Here is a 22,816-nt window from a genome sequence, read left to right as displayed (position 1 = left end):
ATAATATAATATAGAAATATATGATCTCGTTGCATAAAATCAATTAAACACTCAAGGCCATATTGCAAGATTGTGAATGGAGCCTCTAAGTGTCAAATAAATGCATTTCCCCTCTTTTTTGTAGCATCATTTTTTACTTTTACTTGTCTTTCTTAGAAACAGAGCGAGGACGCTAAAAGTAGTTGAACGGGTTTCGTGTTTTGTTCTCGCTGGTCTCCTGATCTCGAACACTGGGCTGCTTTCATGTCTCCATCCAATGAGAGAATGCTCGTGCACGGAGGGTGGGATTTCTACTGTTGTTTGTGTTCCTTTGCCTAGGAATGTGAAGGACACACAAAGCCTGAATGATTCTCGGGGATGTCCACTAACGTTAGAATCTAGTTCAGCCATGGATGTGTAGTTATTTCGCGCTTCTTTTTCCCATTAACTGTAACTTTTTCGGATCCCAAACTGGCGACCTCACATCTCCAACTGGCACGCGCAAATGATCTCATAGACCAGATCAAGCTCAAAGGTTTGGACTTTACATTTTCTTTTGCACATTGAGCGTTATGTTGGTACTTTAATTCCATAATGTCAGATTTGTTGCCGCGCAACAACAACAACAAAATAGTTCTTCGAAAGATATATTTAAAGCAATGTAAAGAAAATACTTGTCAACATGTCATGTTCGAACTTACAGTGGCCAGTGGGTTGTTGTGAAATTCACAACAATCTCTCACACCAACACTCCACAATCAAATATGTAATTCTTGCGAAGTTGGTGAGGAAAAAGTAGAAATGTAATGTTGCTCAACAGCAAAGTGGAGGACTGAAGTTTGAATGTTTAAGTTTTGAAGAGTAGATCATCAAAAAGTTACTGTAAAAGTTTGGGTTTCTAAAGTTGAGGAAATGAGTTTGGCATTTTGTGAATTGTGGAAGTGTTGAGTTGACAATGATCACCTCCCCATGTGTGAGAGAGAGAATATATATATATAGCGTGGATATAATGGGAGGGCATGGTTGCTTTTGCAGAACTGCCTGTCTTTTCCTCGAACACATATGGAACATAGTCTATCCATTACATTAGTCCACGTGAACAGGCTTCTGTAAGTAATAAACCCTCATTACTGACAGCATCAGTCTGTCTAGGTCTCTTTTCATGCTGGACGCCCTCCTGAGTTCCATGTTTCCACCAGAAGATATGAAGAAAGTTACATGTATGTGCTTCTGTTGTACCTTTATACAGTTGTTTGGATTCTATATAGCCAACTTTCTAAAACTTTATTGGTGCCCATAATGCAGCATTTTGAAATATGATGATCCCCTTGTGAGGGACCCCCTTCCTAAAATATAAGTACATAGATGTATAGATTCTCATGTATGCAGTTCCATTTATAGGCTACTATTTTAGAAATAGTAAGCTTAAGCATGATATTATAAAGACTAAATTAAATAACTGGCAAATAGTAATCGTACTAAAGACAAAGGGATTTACTAAAACATCATCTGGAAAATATTTAGTTTGTATTAAAGTCAGCATCTGTTTTGTTAATGCATGTTCTAGGTCTTATTGTGAATGATTCATCCATCTGTTTGTTTAATTTTTCATCTGCAAGCTTGAATTTTTGAGCGCCCCGCCCACATCTGTCACACTTGTAAGTAATGATCTGTTGCAAAGTCCATTTCATGGCTACTTGGTAAAGAAGATGACGTTTTTTTTTCTACTCACTATCCGTTAAATGTATGAACCATTTCAATAAATACTGCTCCAAAGCTGTTTTACAAAGAATATTACCTTAAAATTCTCAAGATAAAGATGTCAAATTCAGGTAAGATTTGGTTTAAATTCAATGCTAACATTTTTTTGGTATAAACTATGGCTATCATCAATAGAATAAAATAATCCCAATTAATCTTATGATTTCTGACCAAAAACAGATTTTTCTGTCAAAAATAAGTTAAAATTATTGCATATTCAAGCATATAATATCTTAACATGTTAATTCTGACATCTCTAAACACTACATTTTGTAAAATCTTTTTTGTGGCGACTGTTTCGAGTATGCAAAACCAAAAAGCAACGTATTACTAACCACCCAGACACCTAGAATGGCAGCATGTTAAAACCACTCGGAACACCACAACACCCTGCATCTTTCGCACAGGCATGCTCCACTTATACCGATGCCTATATGCTGTTGATCCTCAACATGCTGCCAAAACAGCGCTGACCTGCCCTGGCATGGACTCTACAAGAGCCCTGAATGTGTCCTGTGGTGTCTGTCTGGCACCAAGACGTCAGCAGCAGATCCTTCAAGTCCTGTAGGTTATGAGGTGGAGCCGCCATGGATTGAACTTGTTGGTCCAGCACAGACTGAGATCTGGGGAATTTGGAGGCCAGGGCAACACCTTGAACTATTCATCATGTTCCTCAAACCATTCCTGAACAATGTGAGCAGTGTGGCAGTGTGATTATCCTGCTGAAAGAGGCGCTTCCTCCAGGGAACACCATTGGCATGAAGGACCAGGTCTGCAACAATGTTTAGGTTGGTGGCACGTGTCATATTTACGTTCACATTAATGGCCAAACCCGATTTCCCAGCAGAACACTGACCAGAGCATCACACCCCCTCCACTGGCTTGTCGTCATCCCACAGTGCATCTCTTCCCCAGGATCACGGTGCACAAGTACATGGCCGTCCACGTGATGTAAAAGAAAACAGGACTCATCGGACCAGGTGACCTTCCACTTCCAAAGGCTTCCGTGCCCATTGTAGCCGTTTTCAATGGTGGACAGGGGTCATCATAGACACTCTGATTGGTCAGCGGCTACACAGCCCCATACACAGCAGAGTGTGATGCACTGTGTGTTGTGACACATTCCTCACATAACCATTATTAAAATTGTGTGGACTTGTACCACAGTAAACCTTCCGTTGGTTCGGACCAGAAGGGTTAGCCTACGTCTTGGGCGCCCAACACCCTGTCGCCGGTTTGTGGTTTGTCACTCCTCAGACCACTGTTGGTAAATTCACCACTGCTGACCGGGATCAACACTCTAAAAAACACTGGGTTAAGAACAACCCAATTCGGGTTGTTTTCAACCCAAGGGATTGGTAAATATTGGACAGAACACATGTTGGGTTAATTTTACCTAGCTGGGTTGTTTATTTAACCCAGCATAATGGATTGATTTAACCCAGCATACTTGATTCATTTTTAATATTCATTTATACTTTTTTTTTTACTTCATACATGAATTAATGTATACGGATTAACTTAAAACTTTAAAAAAATACTCGACACAACCAATACTTGCATGATAATTCCTTTATTTTCAATCATATTTTACAGTATAGTATATTTTATATCATTTTTAATACATATTGACAACACTTAAGCTCAAATATTATATTATACAAATATTAACAAATATTATCAGTAAAAATGTTACATTTATGAGTAATTCAACTGTAATCGACCAGTCTCTGTTGTCCCGTTTCAACGGGGGTTCTTCTAACTTCAGACCGCCACCCTGCGTTCCACTCGTAGCCGAAATATGCGCCGACTGGCTCCATAACCTGGCCATAAACAAACAGTGTACAGTTCCGAGAACATATTTTAACATCATACATATTTATATTCTGTATATTTACTGCATGGCATCAAGCATTTCCATCACGCGAAAAGTCTGACGCGAGTCACGCGACACTAGTGTAGGTGCACTCACATCGTTGCTTTGCATTAAATAAAACGATATACAGCACAATAAGGAATTTATAAATCAAATAAAATGTACACAAACCAGTATTTTACCGAAGACATGCACCATTTTGAGAGAACTGCTCTCACTTGAAGAGGTTGCAAAAAGCCCGCGGTAAATAACTCAATCCCTGGGTTGTTATGCTTACCCAAGATCTGGGTAACACAAGAAAACTACCCAAACACTGGGTTGTTACGTCTGACCCAGGAGCTGGGTAGCACAAAAACTACCCAAATACTGGAAAAATAACCCAAGAAAATGACCTAAAAGGCTCAACCCAGGATTTGGTTAGAAAAAATAACCCAAGATTTTTTAGGGTGAACCCGCAAGCCTACAAGCCTTGCCATAACAATTTGGCCCTTGTCAAAATCGCTCAGATCTTTATTCCTGCGCATTTCTCCTGGATCCAACACGTTGATTACGAGAACTGATTGTTTGCTTAGCATCTATTCTACCCAGACATTAATATATGGCGTTGTTCAGAGATGATCACTTCACTTGTGACTGGTCAGAATGTTTTTACTCATCAGTGTAAATTTGCTTCATAAAAAAATCTTGTTTTACCCACATGATATAACAGGGTCCTTAATTCCTTTTTGGTGGTTGTTTGACTGTTCACTTCCAAAAAAATGGAAGTTTCTTGTCTTATAAGTGTTCCCAAATTATACTGAATATTACATGTGTTCCATATTCTGCTTTTTGTTGGGAACCCTATGACCTATGAAGCTCACTTTTATGTTCCTTCTTTTCTCACCGTTCCTGCGCATTCAGGATGATTTCGCCTACACGAACTGCATAGTCAGCATTTTTCAGGACGGCAGGAACTTTTTTTCAGTTTCATTCTCTCCAAAGTCTTAAACATAGAAGCAAAGCATGTGATATTGTTTAAGCCGTTGTCAATTAAGTGTACATTCTTGTGGCTTTCATGTTTTCAGAGTAATTCTATGGGATTTTCTTTTCTTTTCGTTATAGTCTGCCAGGTAAAAATCGTATGTATACAAAATGGGTTTGGGGTTTGTTCAAAACCTTACTTTTAAATATGAGCAATGGTAAACAGCACTAATAATTTGTTAAATCTACTGAAATCTAGAGATGTAATGTATGTTAGGTGCAGTTTGGGTCCAGTGCGCTGCTTGGTATCATTAAAAGCTTTCGTTTCCAGGAAAAAGCCTTAAGCAAAATTTAAATGTACCTTCCAAAACAGGTTTTGGTTGTGCTAACAGAAATGTTTTCTAGCAAGATATTTTGCCTAATTAAAATTTGCAACAGCTTTTAAAACCAAGTTGTTCAAACTTGGTGGAAAATTCCAGTTCTCCCAGTATAAGCATTTGCATGATTATTAGTCTTGTGTGTGAAGGTGGTAGCCAGACAACTTCATCCCATGATCATGTATTAACATGACAAAGGAATGCTCAGAGGCTGAGATAGTGTCCGTACGGTTACTGCAGTTACACGTGAGCCCAACAGAACACGCACATACAGGCTGCATAGGCGCTCTTTTGTCAACACACAGTGATAAAGACGTCCATTGAGGCAGATCTTGTGACACAATCACAAGCCAGAGAAAGAATGTCAGAATTACTGTAGAGGGTGAGATGTGGAGCGAGAAAAACACAAGGACCCAGAAATCAAGGTCTTGAAACATTTGTCTTTGTCTGATATGTTCTGGATTGGATTATGCAGTAGTTCGTGAGCCAATGTGAAATACAAATTGACCCTATATGTAGGCCTACCTTTTTAATGGACATTCCTGTTCTTTTTTATGAACAATTCATCAGTGCATGTTATTCCAAATGGAAAAAGTGTTTGTAAAAATGCTAAATTCCGTCAAAATAACTTACACTGCCTCTGAAATGATTTTGCTTATTGGCTGACGTCACTTAGCCTTCTTGGTCCCACCCAAAAAATACACTTTTGTACGTATTTAATACACCATTTCAGATTATGAGTTACAGTTCATTTCTGGCTAAAATATTACAAAACTTTTGTTCAGCTTTAATCACAGGAATAAATTACATTTTAAAATATACTAAAATAGACAAAAGTTTACACAATATCACTGTTTTTACTCTATTTTGATCAAATAAACGCAGCCTTTTTAAGCATAATAGACTATTTAAAAAAAAACAAATCTATCCGACCCCAATTTTTATGCATATTAGTGCATATGATTGGAAATAACTAAATATCATTCTTCCTTGTGTTCATTTAGTGAAGAATTTGTAAAACATGTCTTGAGTAGTTTGGGTCCCACTTTCCACCCACTACCCAGGCAAGTACAATAACATCCATTCACCTCTAGGTGTCACTATATTATGCTAATTTATGCATTCGCTAAAACTTCTGGAACCAAAAGGCCTTGAATAAAATAATTGTATTTTTCCTTACACCACTGAGGCCTCTTCCAACCATCTGGCTTCATTCATGTATGTAATGTTGCTTTTCACAATCCAATCAGTTCCTGATGGATAAAACACCCATTCTTTGAATATCCCATTTTTATCAGAAATATGTCAATATGAATTGCAACAATACGGTTCTCTCTTTCGTTGGTCACAGTTGGTGGACACACACACACACATCAGATTCAGCTGAGCTCATCTGCTCTTCTTGTTTAGACTCAGAATGGTGTGTCATGGGATTAAGTTAGTCAGTGCAATCGAAACATCTCCACCTATCAACAAGACATGTTGTATGCAAAAAACGAACAAACATCCAGTTCAAACTGAGCAGTGGCAACTGGGATGAGAAATGTTTGCGAACTGTTTGTTTCTGAATAACACGTTTCCCAGAGGGCATTATTGGGGAGAACTTCATATCCAGTGTCAGATGAATTGTGTTTATGTTTGACTTCCATAGAAACAGCTGATGTATGAGACATTCCACAATCCGTTAATCCATAAGATCAACACTGGCCCATGGAATAATGACAGCATATTCCATGAATGGATGTCCAGCCCTGCATGATCTGACCGGGAGGAATTTAGCCGTTGTATCAGTTTATGCAAATCCGTTTGACTTGACAGTTTCTGTAATCTGCTTTCAAAGCAGTAGTTCATCTAAAAATGAAGATTGTCATTGTTCAATCTCCCGCATGACACTCTAAAGCCATATGACAATCTTTTTTTATCTGTAAAGTGCAAAAGGAAATGTTTAGCCGAATGTTCATGCTGATCTCTTCCATACTGTGAAAGTATACTGGACTGGTGTTGGTATTGTTAACTTTAAATATGAATATAAGATGAAAAACTTTTTAAAAAGAATATAAATATATATATATACATACAAATGACAAAAGCATAAAAAATTACTCAAACTTAAATTTAAAGAAATAAATAAATCAAAATATTAATAATTAAATATTATATAATAAGTATTAATAAATACTAAAATAGTATATAAAATATGTTAAAATAACACTGACATGTGACATAATGCTGATTGTATTACAATAATATTTTATTATACTATTTTGAGCTTTTTAATGGTCCATTTAAGAGCAGCGTCACTGGATTTGTTTTGTAATTATTAGGCCACTTAAACAGTATCAATATTAGTTTGATTGATTTCGAGTCATTGAAATTGAAATTGTTCGCTTTAATACTAATGGATAGTCTCATTTTTCATTTATTGTGGATAGTGACATGGATTTTTCATTTATTAAAAGATTGTGGTGAACTGTATAGGCAAATTTTATTATTGATATTTGTGTATATGAATTTGTATATATGACATGTGGTGGTTCACTAATGAAACAATATCACCCCTTTAAGCCATTCAAAGCAAATAACCCTATATAAATACTGAGAAATAATTGAATCATAAATAGCTGGGGAAAAAATGCGCCATGTCACCCAACCTTAATAACAATCCATTTAGTCAGATCCACAGAGTATCTTCAAGCAGCTAGAAAGAGGCATGTCTCTTATGTAGAGGCATTGCTCAAGCATTTCCATCTGCTTTGTTTAGGCTGCCGTTTGTCCGTGTGCAGAAAGCGTGCTCATTTTCATACGGCTCCACGTGTCAACAGGAAACTCTGTGACCCTCACAAAGCACATTCTGTTCTAGTTTGCAAGATTGGCCCCTGTGCAAAGCAAAACACGTACCCCTTTAGAAAGGCAGGTACTTGGAGCTAAAGAGTTGAACTTCAGCTTCCAAGAAGATGGATTTATTGCTCAAAAGTTGTGCAAAAATGTTTTCATGGAACAGTATCATGCAATGTCACCAGTGTGCCAAGTTATGTTCCCAGCTATTGGTTGAAATACTCAAACTGGAGGCCCATACTGGGGTGTGTGAAGACAAGATATCTGGGATTGATTTGAGTGTTAAAGCTTTAAAGCACACTAAATTTCTCTAAAGAATTTCTCTAAATTCACTCTGTAATCGTATAAAATAGAAATGCAGATATGGAAGTATGTAGTGAAAAGCATTTTAAAGTCAACATGAAATCAAAATTTACAACTTGTTTTATTTATGGAATGTTGCAGAATTTATTAATAATGATTTATCCGTGCACATCTTTTTTTTTATGTGCCCTCGTAATCTGTAATCAAAATGTAATAATTCCTTGTGTCTCAGAACACTGACTGTTTAAGAACTGTTGAGCTTCTAACTGCAGCTGCAGTGATGCGAAGACTTTACCAACTGGTGATTGGCTCTTTTATTTAGAAGGCGGGACTTATTCCACCATATTGCGTGTTGTACTTTCTCCCATTCATAGTAATATGAGTGCACTGTCTTTCTATAAAGTCTTTGGATACAGCATTTCAGCAGTGTACTATAGTTGTATACTGCAAATGATTTAGGTCATTCTGGGTATTCTTTGCATACAGAAAGTTCATACATACAGTTTTTTTTTAAATGTTTGCATACAGTTTTTTTTAAATGTTTTTGAAAGAAGACTCTCATTGCTCACCATTGAGGCATGTGAAATATTATTACAATTTAAAATAAATTGTGCATTTTAAAATGTAATTTGTTCCTGTGATGGCAAAACTGAATAATATTACTGCTTAATATTTTTGTGGAAACCATTTTTAAAAAAAATTAATTCGTAACATTTTGTTTGTAAACAATGTTTTCACTGTCACTTTCGATCAATTCATTGCATTTTTTTTTCAATAAAAGGATTAATTCTTAAAACTAGGCTAAACGTTTGAACAGTAGTGTACTTTCTACTGCACAATACTTACTTTTAAAATAGTACAGATAGTATACCATTCATTACATGAATCTGTGAATCTTTACCTATGTAAAAATTGTTTTTTAAACCGTTTTCAATGATAATAATAATAATAATTATATTTATTGTTTTCTTTTTTTTTCATTCTTCCTTATAGTTCATATTAATATGTTTCACGACATTGAGAATCAAGTGGTACTAAACGCCCAATGTAAAATCTGGGTCCTGAAACAAATCCATTAATTCAAAGCTTATTAAGTGAGTGTTCAGCAGTAATCCAACTTACTTTTCAATGCATATGTCTCTCTCTCTGCAGTGTTTCCTGCGTGGCGGGGGGCTGGTGAGGGTCATGGTTGGGGCTGGACTCAGTGTGTGAGGTGGGAGGCTGGGGAAGGGGGCCCGTCCCGGGGCCTGGAGTGTCCGCTGTGGTGTGTCCTGTGTCGAGGAGGACGGGAGAGACTGAAGCAGGCCTGTCAGAGAGGGAGGGGAGCACTGCGCCTGCCCGCAGACATGCTGACCCTCAGACTTCCACAGCTCTTTGACATCCACCAGGTTCCAAAGGTGAGGACAGGACTATCTGTTTGACATACAAAAGGAGCATTTGAAACAGTTTAATATGGTAGTTCGGAGAACAGAACTAAAGTGATAAACTGTTTCATACGCTCCCTTTAAGGGAAATCCCTGGGAAATCCTGCATGTACTTAAAAGTTACAAGCCGAATAAGTGGGACCAAGTGGTGCAAGCCACCGTTTTCAGTTCTGCTTTAATCTTTCTTAAAGAAATTGAGTCCAGCACAGCACTGTTTCTGTAAGATTACATCAGATGAATGACTTGCATTCAGAATATTAAAGTGGCCCTATTATACATTTTACCTTTCATGTATAGTGTTTTATAACACTGCACTCAAACATTGTAGTTGTAGCTGAGGCTGGAAGGTAATCCTGAAATCCTCTTTGCATGCACTTTTAAAGGACGAGGAATTGATATGGTAAAACCGATAACCGTTGTTACTGTTTGTATCACTGTGTATCAATTGCTGTGGAAGTCTCCGGAGCTGAAGTTCAGATATGGTAATGGGTGTTTTGTTTCACAAAACACGCTGTAATCAGTAGACATATCACAACAGACTGGGCCATCTGACCAATCAGAGCAGAGTAGGCTCTACTAAAGGAGGGGTTTAGAGAGACCGAATCCTTTATCGAACTGTTTCAGACACTGTGAGAAAAGAGGTGATGCTGCAATGTATATTATCATGAGAACATTAAATAATTTTTTTTGACCTAGGATGCATGTCAATCTATTGTAGGAGACTCCAAAACTAAAAATAAAATAGCATAATAAGGGCACTTTAAAGCAGTAGTTCACCTAAAAAGTCAATCCCCTAATGTCATTCCAAACCTGTATGACTTTCTTTCTTCTATGGAACACAAAAGATGATGTTTAGAAAAACACCTTTTTTCATGATTCTTTAGTTGTTTGCGTGTAATTTACTCGTCCGTGTGCATCTTTGCAGGTGTTTAGAGAGGACGGCATCATGTCTGGGTACCGCCATCCCAGCAGCTCAGCCCTCGACTGCATTCTCAGCAGTTTTCAAATGACCAATGAGACGGTCAATATCTGGACCCACTTCCTGCCGACCTGGTAAAGAGCCCAGTTAAACATATAATCTCCTTTCAGTGCCAGAGCTAGTAGTTTGTCAGCTTTGAAGCTTTGTTTCAGCTGCTACATTATGCAATTATGATTTAGCTTATAAGCAGACACTTTTATGCAATATCAGATTTTACAGGGACTAAACACATTACTTGAAAAGGATTATGTATTTGTAGGAGTGGGCAGTATGACCTAAATCTTGCTTCAAGTCATTTAATATATGGTACTGTATATATCTGATTAGTGTTATTAGAGCAGGCTCTATTGTTATATCATATTGTTATTATTATATTTATGATTAGCTATGTATTTATGTAGTTATATTCCAGTCACATGATCCTTCAGAAATCATTATAATATGCTGATTTGCTGCTCAAGAAACATTTCTTATTATTATCAACGTTGAAAACAGTAGTTCATGCTTAATATTCTTGTGGAAACCTTGATTATTTTTTTATAGTAAATAAAAAAATGTTTTTTTTATTTTATTTAAAAAAAAATATATATATATATATATATCATTAAAAATTTACAAAAAATGTAAAAATTTACAAAAGCATATAATGTAGTTGTTTTATTTGTGATAATGCAATAAAACATGACAAATTGTGCAAACATAATTTTTGGCCTTGCTGTCATACAAAGAAATTAAGACTTTTTTTGTCCATGCATTTTTTTGCATGGTAAAATAAAGCCTATACTGTAGATTGCCTTTCTTGCCAAATACTTTTGTCAGATAAATATCTTGACCAAATTCAGTGTTTTGTTTTTCCCTCTGTATTTAAAATTATATATATATATATATATATATATATATATATATATATATATATATATATATATATATATATATATATATATATATATATATATATATACATACATATATATATATATATTATTTTATTTATTTATTTATTTATTTTTTTCGAACTTGTTAGGTCATAAAAAACAAACGTGCCCTCCGGACATTACTTTTGGATACTACTACCTGTATATAAATAGACAGACAGTACAGAATCTGAACTCTTTTTGGATGAGCCATATTCCAAGTCATGAACTGATGACTAATAAACTGTGATGTGCTCTATCGTCATATCACCCAGCTGAACGTTAAAGACCTAATAGTACAGGAAAAGGTCTAACGGGGTCATGACATTATTTTTCAGCTATTCCTTGAGGTTCACTGATAATGTTAATAACATTTTTTGTTGCACATGCAAATTTCAAAGCGATGCAGCCTGTTGCGACTGTGAGATCCAATACAGCTGACTGCTTCATCTGTCAACAAAAGTTTCTTTGCAAACTCTTTATTACACTATGCATCGTTTGCAAAACAGTATGCAGTCAAATTCTCTGAACAAACAGATAATCCACTGACGCGATCCATTAGAGCGTCAGTGAATATAAAAGTGTCAGCCTTTAAGCGACTGAACACCAGTGGGCGGGGCCTGTGGTGCGATGATGTAAAACTATTCGTCGATGTCTTGCTCTGGAGGCAGTCTTATGCAAATGCTTTGCCCGTGTGACGTCACAAGTCCCCCAGTATCCAAACAAGCTATTTTTGGAGCTTGATTAATTAAGGCCCTGTTTACACCTGGTATTAAGGTGCGTTTTGGTCATGTCATGACCCCTTTAATAACCAGCTTATCTGCTCTACTTTCCTCACACAAGACATAAATGCCCCGTGTAGGACCTGTGCTGTGCTATTATAGGTACTTCCTGTGGCGGTTCAGCATGCTGTGCTTTACGCTGGACTTCCTGACGGAGAGCTACTCCTGGCCGATGCTCGTCTACATGCTTCTGATCTGCCTGTACCCCTTCACCTCCAGCTGCGCTCACACCTTCAGCACCATGTCCACCAAGGCTCGTCACGTCTGCTACTTCTTCGACTACGGAGCGCTCAGCCTGTACAGTCTCGGTACGCTCCAGTTCTCCTGGGTGATTCTGTCCTGTATGTTTTGTAAGCTGTTAGAAAATCTGGCCCTTTAGGGACTGTTCACCCTATTGGCCGGTAGATAGACACATTATCATCAAAACATAGTGGCCTTTCCTACCAACTATTTTCTATTTAAACATCACTGGTGAGCAAATAAGACTGCATTTAGTCTTGCATAGCCAGACTTTTGACTAACAAGCTAACCTATGGTACTTTTTAAAAAAAAACATTCTTAACAAAAATGGTAAAAGAGACTTTTCAAATTTAAAAAGAAAAAAAGTGGCCTACAAACAAAACAATTGAATATCTTGCAAAGATTTGATGCTGGTAACCTGACAAACTTATCAAATTCACAAATTAGTCCTAAATCAAAAACACTCATCATATCGACCGGGTAACTAGTAAACACAACTTGGTTTGGGTTTGATAATTGGTAGTGCAGTGGTGTTGCTTTTAATACATTCATTTTAAAACCTTAGTTTAGGGTCCAATTCTCACTGTTAACTAGTTGCTTATTAGCATGCATATTACTAGGATATTGGCTGTTTATTAGTACTTATAAAGCACATATTAAGGCCTTATTCTGCATGACCATATTCTACATCCCTTAAACTTAACAACCACCTTACAAACTATTAATAAGCTAAGAGGCAAAAGTCATAGTCAACAGTTAGTTAATAGTGAGCAGTGTACCCTAATCTAAAGTTTGACCATATATATATTATATTTAGTTTTAATTTATTTTTATTCATTCTAATACTTTAAACTTAGTCATTTCAACTTATTTATTTCAGTTAGTTGTCAAGGCAATGTTTCTAATTATTGTTTAGGTTTTGTAACTTTTTATATGTAATATTTTATTTCAGCTTTATTTCAATGACCAACAATTTTTATTTTATAGTTTTAGTTAACATTAACAACACTGCATTCATGTACCTCAAACAATAGAGCATAGTGCTAGCAACATCAAGGTCATTGAGGGTTTTTTCCAGAGAATGCATGAACTGATAAAATGCATATCTTAAATGCAAAGTAAGTTGCTGCTAAATGCATAAATGTAAATGCATGACATTCTGAGATATATGTGCCAGACATTCTGTCAGCCGTCCTTGACAGAATATAGAATTCCCTATACCTGGCCAGTAAAAAGAAACACAATTCTGATGTAAAGCTGATGTCAAATAGGAGAATTTCACGAAAGCCAGCTGTAGAAAGGAATTGGAGGGTTGATGAGAGGTTATGGAAAGCATGAGCTTTGGAGGAAATGAGCCGTCTAATACACTGCTGGCATTTTATTGTATGACTTCAAAGGAAAGAAAGCAAATGCTCTGGCTCCAGAGAAAACCTTTAAAGTCTGCATTGATAAAGAGAGAAGGCTGAGAAACTACTATTTTGTTCGAGGCACTTCAGAAGCGTGAAGAGCTAGTGCGAAATAAAAGTGCAATTTTAATTGGCTCGGAACACTTTACCTTACATAGAGCGAGTGATTTATAAATGCACCTTTTAAAATTATTCTTTCAAGCAGAAATCTATATTACAGTATGTTTAAAAAAAACAGTATTTTTACAGTATTTCCATTCATTTGACTTCGGCCACAATAATCTGTACTGAATGATGGGATGGTCAGCTGTTCAATATCCTGTGTGTAGATCAGTGAGTCTTTATTGTAAAGTCCCATAGTCTAATAAAAATATTATTCTTTCATTTGTGGAATGTGGAATGAAACCCTCTGGTCATGTTTTCCACAGTTGCGGCAATGAAAGAGCTCTTATACCAACCTTTGAGAAAAGCAGAGTTGCTGTGTATGTTCAGAGATCTGGCATAACAGCCAAGCATTACAAAAGACACAAATCCAATAAAACATGGTATTTAATACTGTAACTATTCGTTTTGTGCAGTATATGCCATGCAATGTTTCTTAAAACTGTGCATGAAACATTACGCAGTATGCAACCGTAAATTTTTTAAACTGTAGGATGCTACGTTGTTGCCACATAACCTCATCACAGTGCTCTCTTGGAAATAACGGTTCATTTACATTACGTTTTTTAATAGTGTTTAGGCAATTTATCCAGGTAAATATGGGAGAAATTCACATACTATGCGTAGTATGCATACTACATACTTCAGAAATAATTGAAGTACTTTGGTTATATGCTATTTCAAACATATCCATACATGCACAAAAAAATCACACATAAAAATGTAAACATTTGATCGCAAATGCCACTTTTGTTTGATATTTTGTTAAATAACACTATAACATTGACTTTTTTTTACTCCAAATACAGAAATTTTATATGTATAAAATTCTGTATTTGGAGACAAAAAAAAAGTTATATGTTATTGTGTGATACAGTTTCTTTGTTTAAATCTCAATCTGTTAACAAATCTTATTTATACAAGATTCATAGTGAACTAACCAAGAGTTGAAAACTATATCCAAATGAAAGCATGCATTTATCTTCTAATTAATGTCTTTTTGTTAAATAGAAACACTGTGTCATACACATGTCTGTGTTTTAAGTATGCTATTCTCTTTCACAGGTTGCGCCATCACATACGCCTCTTACGTGATGCCCGACTCCTGGGTCAACAGTTGGCTTCACCAGCATTTTGTGACCATTGCCGTCTGCAACTCGCTCTTTTGTACCAGCATGTCCTGCTACTCCAGGTGAGAGCGGTTTGGAGGGTAATTAAGACTCATTTACTAAGTCTGCGATTACAGGGGCTAATTCAGATTTCATTGTAGCCAGACTCAGAATAATAGGGAGTTTATTATGTAACTTAAGTCCTTCTCACACACAGACCTTTGTTTGTTCTGACCTTGTTTTTGGTTGCACAAAAGGTTTCAGTCATTTTAATAAATTATTTACAGAAGAACTTAACTGGTTGTTGAATTCAGTGAATGAATTAGTTTCGCTTAGTTAAGCACCACTATCTCTCATATATAATATTAAACTTTGGCACGTAACTTGTCCCGCTCTGATACCTCAAATCCTGCAGAAGAGGTGTGCGGTTTATTTTTCTAAACGAGCGAATGTATGATTTATGTTTGGAGGATGATGAAATGGAGCTATATTTACAGAAAATAATGTATATTTATTTATTTAAAACTAAAAAGCATTTAACTATGAATATAAATTCTACAAGAAACACAGTAGTATGCAGAATGATAAAATACAATTTTGAAGGTATCCATACATCCGATAAAATTAGTTCAAAGTCATTGAAATTCAAAATTCAAAGTCTCTCTCACATAATTTGATCGCATGTCACTTTTCTTTGATATTTTGTTAAATATCTAGAGAGAGGTTGGGCTTGTTTTGGATTGCACCATTAATCAACCACATAACAACACCCATTAACCATCGGCAACACCCTAGCAACCATATAAAAACACCCCGACAACCGCACACAATAACCTTGCAAAAAACTTTTGCATGATCAAGTGCCACTCACATGCTCTTCATCTAAAATAAAACTAAAAAGCATTCAACTATGAACATATATTATCTATAATAAGCGAATTTTAAGTGAGGGTGCGTTTTCCTCTGTCTTTTGTAACAGGTTTGTAGAGTTGCAGTACCCACACATAAGTAAAATCTTGAGAACGGCCGCATTTGTTGTCCCCTTCCTCTTTGATAGTATCCCACTGTTTTACCGAGTAAGTATGGTCACACTTGATTGCACATGTAAATTAGACACTTAATTAAGCAAATCATTCCTGCGTAACACCAGATACGGATGCTCTTTTATGGACGGCGATGTGTGTCTCTCTCCATGTGTGTGTATAGCTGCTGTCGTGCTGTTGGGGGAGCTGTAGTCCCAGTGAAGCTCTGGCCAGCCACTCTTACCATCTGTTCTTTGCGTTTCTCACATGCTTCCTGTTTGCATCTCACCTGCCCGAGAGACTGGCCCCTGGACGCTTCGACTACATCGGTACCTCATTTTTAGCAATTTTACAGTTGTCTTTGTTTGGTTTTTAATGGCTGTAGAGGTTCACACCAGTGTCACACGGTTCTTTTGACTAGTTTTTCACTCACTCTCCTCCAAGGTCACAGCCACCAGCTCTTTCACATATGTGCGGTCGTGGGCACCCATTTCCAGATGGAGGCAGTGTTGACGGACATGTCGTCTCGCAAAGAGTGGCTGATGTCCCACTCCGCTTTACCTTCCTTCCTAGGTACCTTGGGGGCTCTCGCACTGGGCGTCCTGCTCAACCTGGGCATCATCGGCATCTTTAGCGTGGGTTTACCTCGAACACCTCACCAAAGCACTTCGGCCTCTTGTGGTGCCCACCCTCATCAGGAGTAACAAGCTTTCTTGACCACTCCACACCTCACTGTGCACCTTTCTGGACGATGTTACTCTAGATTTCACTAGCGCACTTTCACTGATAGAAAAGCCTCTAGCATTGATACTTTTGTTCTAAAAAGCGTTTATTCTATATATTCTAGTTTCCTTTTATACTTACGGTTTATTATTTCAGCTGAAAACCCTAACGATAATCGCAACCTTTCATGGTGTTATTTAACCGTTGTGCCTTCGATTTTTATACTTGAAAGGTTGAGGGTTGAATGACGCTAAAGTTGATAATGTTATATTTTAACATATAGTTTAAGGGTTTTATAAACATTTGCATCATTACATAATAATGTTATCATAGCTTTAACTGGAAAATGATAGTAGCATTAATCAGGGATTTTATATTTGCATCATCATGAATAACATCATTAATCCAATTTTATGATGTGTGTGCGTATCAAAATATACAATGGACAAAAATTATGGTGAATATCATATTTAAAATGACTGGCGTGTCGGTGAAATTTTGCCCCTTTAAATACTTGTATTTGTAATATCCCTTATTATCAATGGTGAATTGTTTGGATTTACTGGAATGCCTTAGAATAATCTCACAGGTACAGTAACATTAATTAATTGAGTCATATTTCTAAAAACACAATATATCAATTTTTTCACTTTCATATTTGAATGATAATGTTCTGTTTAGCTCGTCTAAGCATCATTCTCCTACTAAACTGCATCTCATGGGAATATGGGGCTGCACTGGAGTCCGTCACTGTCGTTTCGATGTTTCTACAACTTTGAGTTATGTGTCCTTCTCTGCATCAGGTCACATTTCTGTGGTATTGTTTTGTTCATTGCAGGTTTATGGCATACAATACAGAGTGTTTTATAATGAACCACAAGGCTTTTGTTTTTAATATTTAATTGCATTTTGTCAGTGCACTTGTCGATTTTTTTTTACTCTGGTGCAATGTAGTGCGTAACTCAAAATAGTGTCTTTGCTCATGCAACACTAGTTACGTTTTGTTCTTAAAGCTAATCATTGTGTTTGCCTAAGCTGTTAACCTCCATCTGTCATTTTGTCCTTTAGTAGAATACTGCACTTGTTTTTGTCTGACCGAACAGTGCAGGACAGGTACGAACTGTAGGCTTGTAATTTAGTGCAATTAATGCTGCATAAAAGGCAATAGTTTACCGGAACCTTTTCTAAAAAGCTCTTAAGGTCGGTCACATGGTGGTAATGATGTTTAATGGTCGTTTATGAAAGGGATCTTGGTTTAAAAAGGAAAAGTAGGTGTTTCAGTGGTTAGTGGCGGAAAGGTTCTGCATTTCTCCAAATGCCTATTTGTAGTTCGACAGCAGAAATTCTCGCTCACTGTGTGTGTGTTTTTCAGCTCCAGCCCTGACGGAGTCTGTTCTTCTGCTATAAGAGGTTTAGATGTGAATGTGACTGGTGACAGTAGTATTTTGTGCACTAGAGTTAAATGAAACGTAAAAGGTTTTGGCATCCCAATCCCTGTGTGTTTGATGGCCTAAATGAATGTATTGCAGTTTTTTAAACTGTGTTGTTAAAGACCCATTTAATGTTACAATGTAGCATTTAAAATTGCCAAGGAAATTAAAATTAGAAATAGTAATTTAATTTTTTTTTAAATGTTCCAGAAATGTTTTTCTGTTTTTTATTATTATTTTTTACTATAATGCTTCCCTTTAAATCTGAGAATTAAAATATGCGATCATTATTGCAATGCCTTTTATTTCCCATTGTCAATTTTGAAATATTTTTGTAACAAATGTGAAAAATATGAAAGTGCTTAGAATTAAACTGATCCATTGTTCACTACAGTGTTTGTCCTGTGATATCATTGAATACAGAGTGATTACGCAAAATAGCATTATTGGCTTACCACAAAACTGTAGGAGCCAATACTATTCTTGTAATTCTGTTGTGTATCAGATATTATTAATAGAGTGTTTGTTTGCAGTATAATGAGGACTTGTGAATCATCAGTAATTCACTGATCAGAGATTTAAGTACAGGTATCTCTGCCTTCCAATAAAATATTTCTATCTTAGAATTTTCACTTGTCACACAGCAAGACTTTTAAAGTGAGCTGCAAATTAAGTATTTATTTATTTATACATACATGCATACAATGGTCTGTCACTTTGAATACTCGATTGTTATTGGCTGGAAGGTTTGCATTAAAACCATAAGTTTATTGCAGGTAGTTCCAGTCAGTTTAATCACCACCATTCTATTTTAATACGCTCCTTTTATTGAAGCGCTGCGCACGGAGACAAACATTCAGGGGTGAGTTTCCCAAAAACATCGTTAGGCACTTATGGTCGCAAGTTCCGTCGTTATCAGCATAGTTCAACGAGTCGGTGTTTCCCGAAACCATCGTTCCAACGAACATTCGCAAACAGCATCGCAACTTGTGTGGGTGGAACGACAGCTCTCGACCTGTGGTTAGAAGCATAGTTTCTAGTTTGCATGACATGTGGACTTAATAAATCCTTATCTTAAGTCAAATAAGCAAGCTGACAACAATCTATATTTTATTTAGAATACATACAAATGTAATTTACGTATTTTAATTTGTCAAGAGATTTAAAGAATCGTCGTTCTTGAATAGTGCGCATGTGCGAACGTGCTCTAGCGAGTAATCAGTCCTTCACTGACCAATCAGCGTTCATTAGCAGAATGCTAGCGTGTTATGGGCAACAACAACTCAACTTGTAAGAAATCGAAAGGACATAAGTACTCGTTCATTCAACTTTCGACCTATAACCCATGTTGAACTTGCAAAACCTAAATCAAATCTGAGATTTCTCAACGGCAATCGGGTGAAAGACAAATTTAGCCGTCTAGCCCCATTAGACTCCCATTCATTCTGCACTCATGGGTGATCGCCCCCAGTGGAACTCTGGTGGAACTACAACCAAAATTCGGTACAATAGGACTTAAAGGTGCTCTAAGCGATCCCGGGAGTCGAACCTTCTTGTTGACATTCGAAATGTTGTCAAACAAAATGGAGGCTAGCTAGACCCTCCCTCCTCCTCATCCCGTCTCCTCCCTCCTCCCCTCCCTTCCGACATAAAGGAAAGTCAAAGTAGTCACAAACAAAGTTAAGTTTTACTGATACTTCATTCAATGTGTAATGTCGCCAAGTTAGATAAATGCTTTTATATATTGCAGAACAGAATGCAGAAAAAGATAACCATTAGGCTATCTTAAAATCATTTCGCCACCTGAGGTATAACTATAGCTCCCATACAAGGACGCAATAATAACAAGATAACGTTAGCTTCGTGTTTCCCAGTGAGCATAAACAATGGCGGCGTCGTAAACAAATTTAGTCAAAGTTGTTAATAGCCTATAAATAAACATTCAAATTCATAACAGTGGATGAAAATAATCATTCACACAAATTGTCGCCCTACTGTGAATTTGCTTGATCATTTACAATAGAGATTGATCGCTAGCTGCTAGAAACATAACGTTATATGTTGTATTCACCAAAGTTAACGCTGACTGCGTAGTTCTAGCTAATTACATCCTTGTGTTGGTTTGGCGAACATGAACGTCAGTTTAGAAAGAAAGATGGATTTACCTGTTCTGCAAAAACAGAGCAACTGAATGTCGGATCGGAAGCCCTTCTGCCGGCGGAGTTCTCGCCACCTTTAAAAGGTTTTTCCGATGTAAATTCGGTATTTTGCGCGTTCCTTATCCTTGTCCCTCTTCTTTGCAATTTGTTCATCGGAACATCGTCTCTTTGGTCGTGTTTCGGCCATAATTCAAACTTCCCTCTTCATGCTTCTCTCTCCTCCACACGCTCCACACCCACTTCACGTGCACGCGCACTAACCCCCCCAAACCCCACCCTCAAATTTTTCTTGTCGGTGATTGGCTGGAGCACTGTTTGTTGTGTTTCGTGGTGCGGGTGAGCCCAGTTTGTTTTTGTTGCCGTTTGTGGAGCCTGTGGTGTCTACAGAGACCGCGTTTTTTTACAGTGTGTTCAGGGGACAGGCAGCTAGCGGATAGTGAAGAGATGTTTGTTGTATGTGACAAAAAATGTTTTGGCCTAAAAAACGTGTGGCATCGCTTAGAGCACCTTTAATAGGGAGTGGGCAGGCTCTCCGTAGACGGGCTCTGCTAGTAGCCTACGTAAGAATGGGCCTATGAATCTGGAAATAAAGCAAAATAACTGAGAAAAATGAGCAATAGTCCTCAGATACCATGTCTGTAGCCTAATTTATAGCAAAACATCTAGCATTAATTCGATCTCAAACAGATTCATTAAATTAGTTATTACTCCATCACCTGCGTGCCATAAACGACCAATTTGCGACAATATGGTTTCGGGAAACAGTCGTGACTAGGTAGTTGATTTCTTCAATAGTGCATCGTACTACAGTAGGCTAGTTCAGCAGCGAGTTACGTCGTGTTTCGGGAAATGCATCCCAGGACAGGAGTAACTTAAGCCTACAGAAACTTATCAACGCTGCCCTGCTACTTTTATTAATAAAATAGCTTCGCCACTGAATCGCTAAACTAAATGTCTCAGTAAGGAGGATGTAAATTGCTGTTTTTGAAGTAATTAAACTCGACAGCTCCATTGTCGGTAGACAGAGAACCTGCACAGATGGAGGTAATATACACACAGGCAATTTTCTCTCTCTCTCTCTCTCTCTCTCTCTCTCTCTCTCTCTCTCTCTCTCTCTCTCTCTCTCTCTCTCTCTCTCTCTCTCTCTCTCTCTCTCTCTCTCTCTCTCTAATTAATTCAAATGATGCTATAATTAATTTATAGAAATGTAATCTTACCACACTACTACTAGATCTTTTTTTTTTTTTTTTTTTTTGTCTACTGAAATTTCTTGGAAAGATATTTTTGCAGTGTTTCATCAGCAGAACAATCCAAAAACATTAAATAACAGTACAACCCATTGAAGAAATGTATGTCTATCCCTCACAGACTCGCTTTGATTCCTGTTAAAAATCTAAATGTCGCTGATGTGAAGAAGGTCTATTAGGCTGATGAGGAAAGTCAAATTCATGCTAATAGATATAGGCCTTTAGTTCCTGTCCTGGATGCTGATTGGTCAAATCAGTGTTTCGGGTAAACAAAATCTATTGTATGACTTTAGAAGGTTTATATTGTATAGATCTTTTTTTAATTTTTTATGATTGAATAGGTTTTTCTGTTTGAAGCTTGACAACTGTCACTCTCCACATATGTGTAAAAATCTGTATGAACATTTCTCTTTTGTTTCTGAAAATAACGTTAGATATGAGGGGTAAATAGTGACAGAATTTTCATTTTGGTTGAACTGTCCCTTTAATTGTGCATCACAAGTCAGTGTAGTGTCTGAGGCAGGAATACACAGACTGCCTGGAAAAGGGGTGAAATGGAATAGTGGTCCAGACACAAATGACCCGTGAGAATTGAGTTTAGGCACCGCAGAGGCAGCGATACCATTACCCAGAATGCATTACAGTTCTCTAGAGTCTCTGAGCTGAGGCAAAATAAATGTGTGGAAGCGATAGTAGGCCTATGTTGCCCCCCTTAATACAGATGTACTGTGATAAGTGTTTGGCTTTCTTACAAAATCACCCAGATATGTTCAGCACAGCGTTCATGAATAGCTGATTTGTTGTCAAATGTTTACAGATGCTACATTTTAATTGAATAAAACCATTGCCTCTTTCAGGCTATGGTACAGTATGTTCGTGGATGTATCTGTGTTGTAATCTGTATTAGCACTGAGGTTTCAGCTTCACCTCCATCTGTCACCTTCTTCCAGCATCTCTTCTGTCCATCTGTTGGTTTCTGTAAAGATCCTCTTTATATCTCTTCACCTCTGCCATGTTATTTGCACTCTCAATTATGTCAGAAAATCAGACCTTTTATACAAAGGATTAATGTTACAAATTTGGGTAACACTTTTACAACAAGGTATCATTTGTTAACATAAGTTAATG

General features: G+C 37.0%; 1 protein-coding gene across 2 annotated transcripts; it reads left to right on the top strand.

Annotated features, from left to right (window-relative positions):
* Positions 1 to 255: 255 nt before the first annotated feature.
* Positions 256 to 18,675, top strand: paqr6 (progestin and adipoQ receptor family member VI). Of its 2 annotated transcripts, none has more exons than XM_081387883.1 (8): positions 256 to 514; positions 9,244 to 9,488; positions 10,441 to 10,568; positions 12,293 to 12,498; positions 15,064 to 15,190; positions 16,087 to 16,183; positions 16,314 to 16,458; positions 16,574 to 18,675. In XM_081387883.1, exons 2-8 carry the CDS (start codon positions 9,438 to 9,440, stop codon positions 16,831 to 16,833), a joined length of 1,014 nt encoding a protein of 337 aa, XP_081244009.1. In that variant the 5' UTR covers positions 256 to 514; positions 9,244 to 9,437; the 3' UTR covers positions 16,834 to 18,675. The 2 variants fall into 2 exon arrangements, with proteins under 2 accessions (XP_081244009.1, XP_081244010.1); XM_081387884.1 differs by having other exon boundaries at positions 12,271 to 12,498.
* The last annotated feature ends 4,141 nt before the right edge of the window (positions 18,676 to 22,816 follow it).

The sequence above is a fragment of the Scardinius erythrophthalmus genome (assembly GCF_964197995.2).
Source record: "Scardinius erythrophthalmus genome assembly, chromosome: 16".
Classification (NCBI taxonomy): Eukaryota; Metazoa; Chordata; class Actinopteri; order Cypriniformes; family Leuciscidae; genus Scardinius; species Scardinius erythrophthalmus.
Note: the sequence above shows the minus strand (reverse complement) of the source record. Positions and strands in the feature narration are given on the sequence as shown.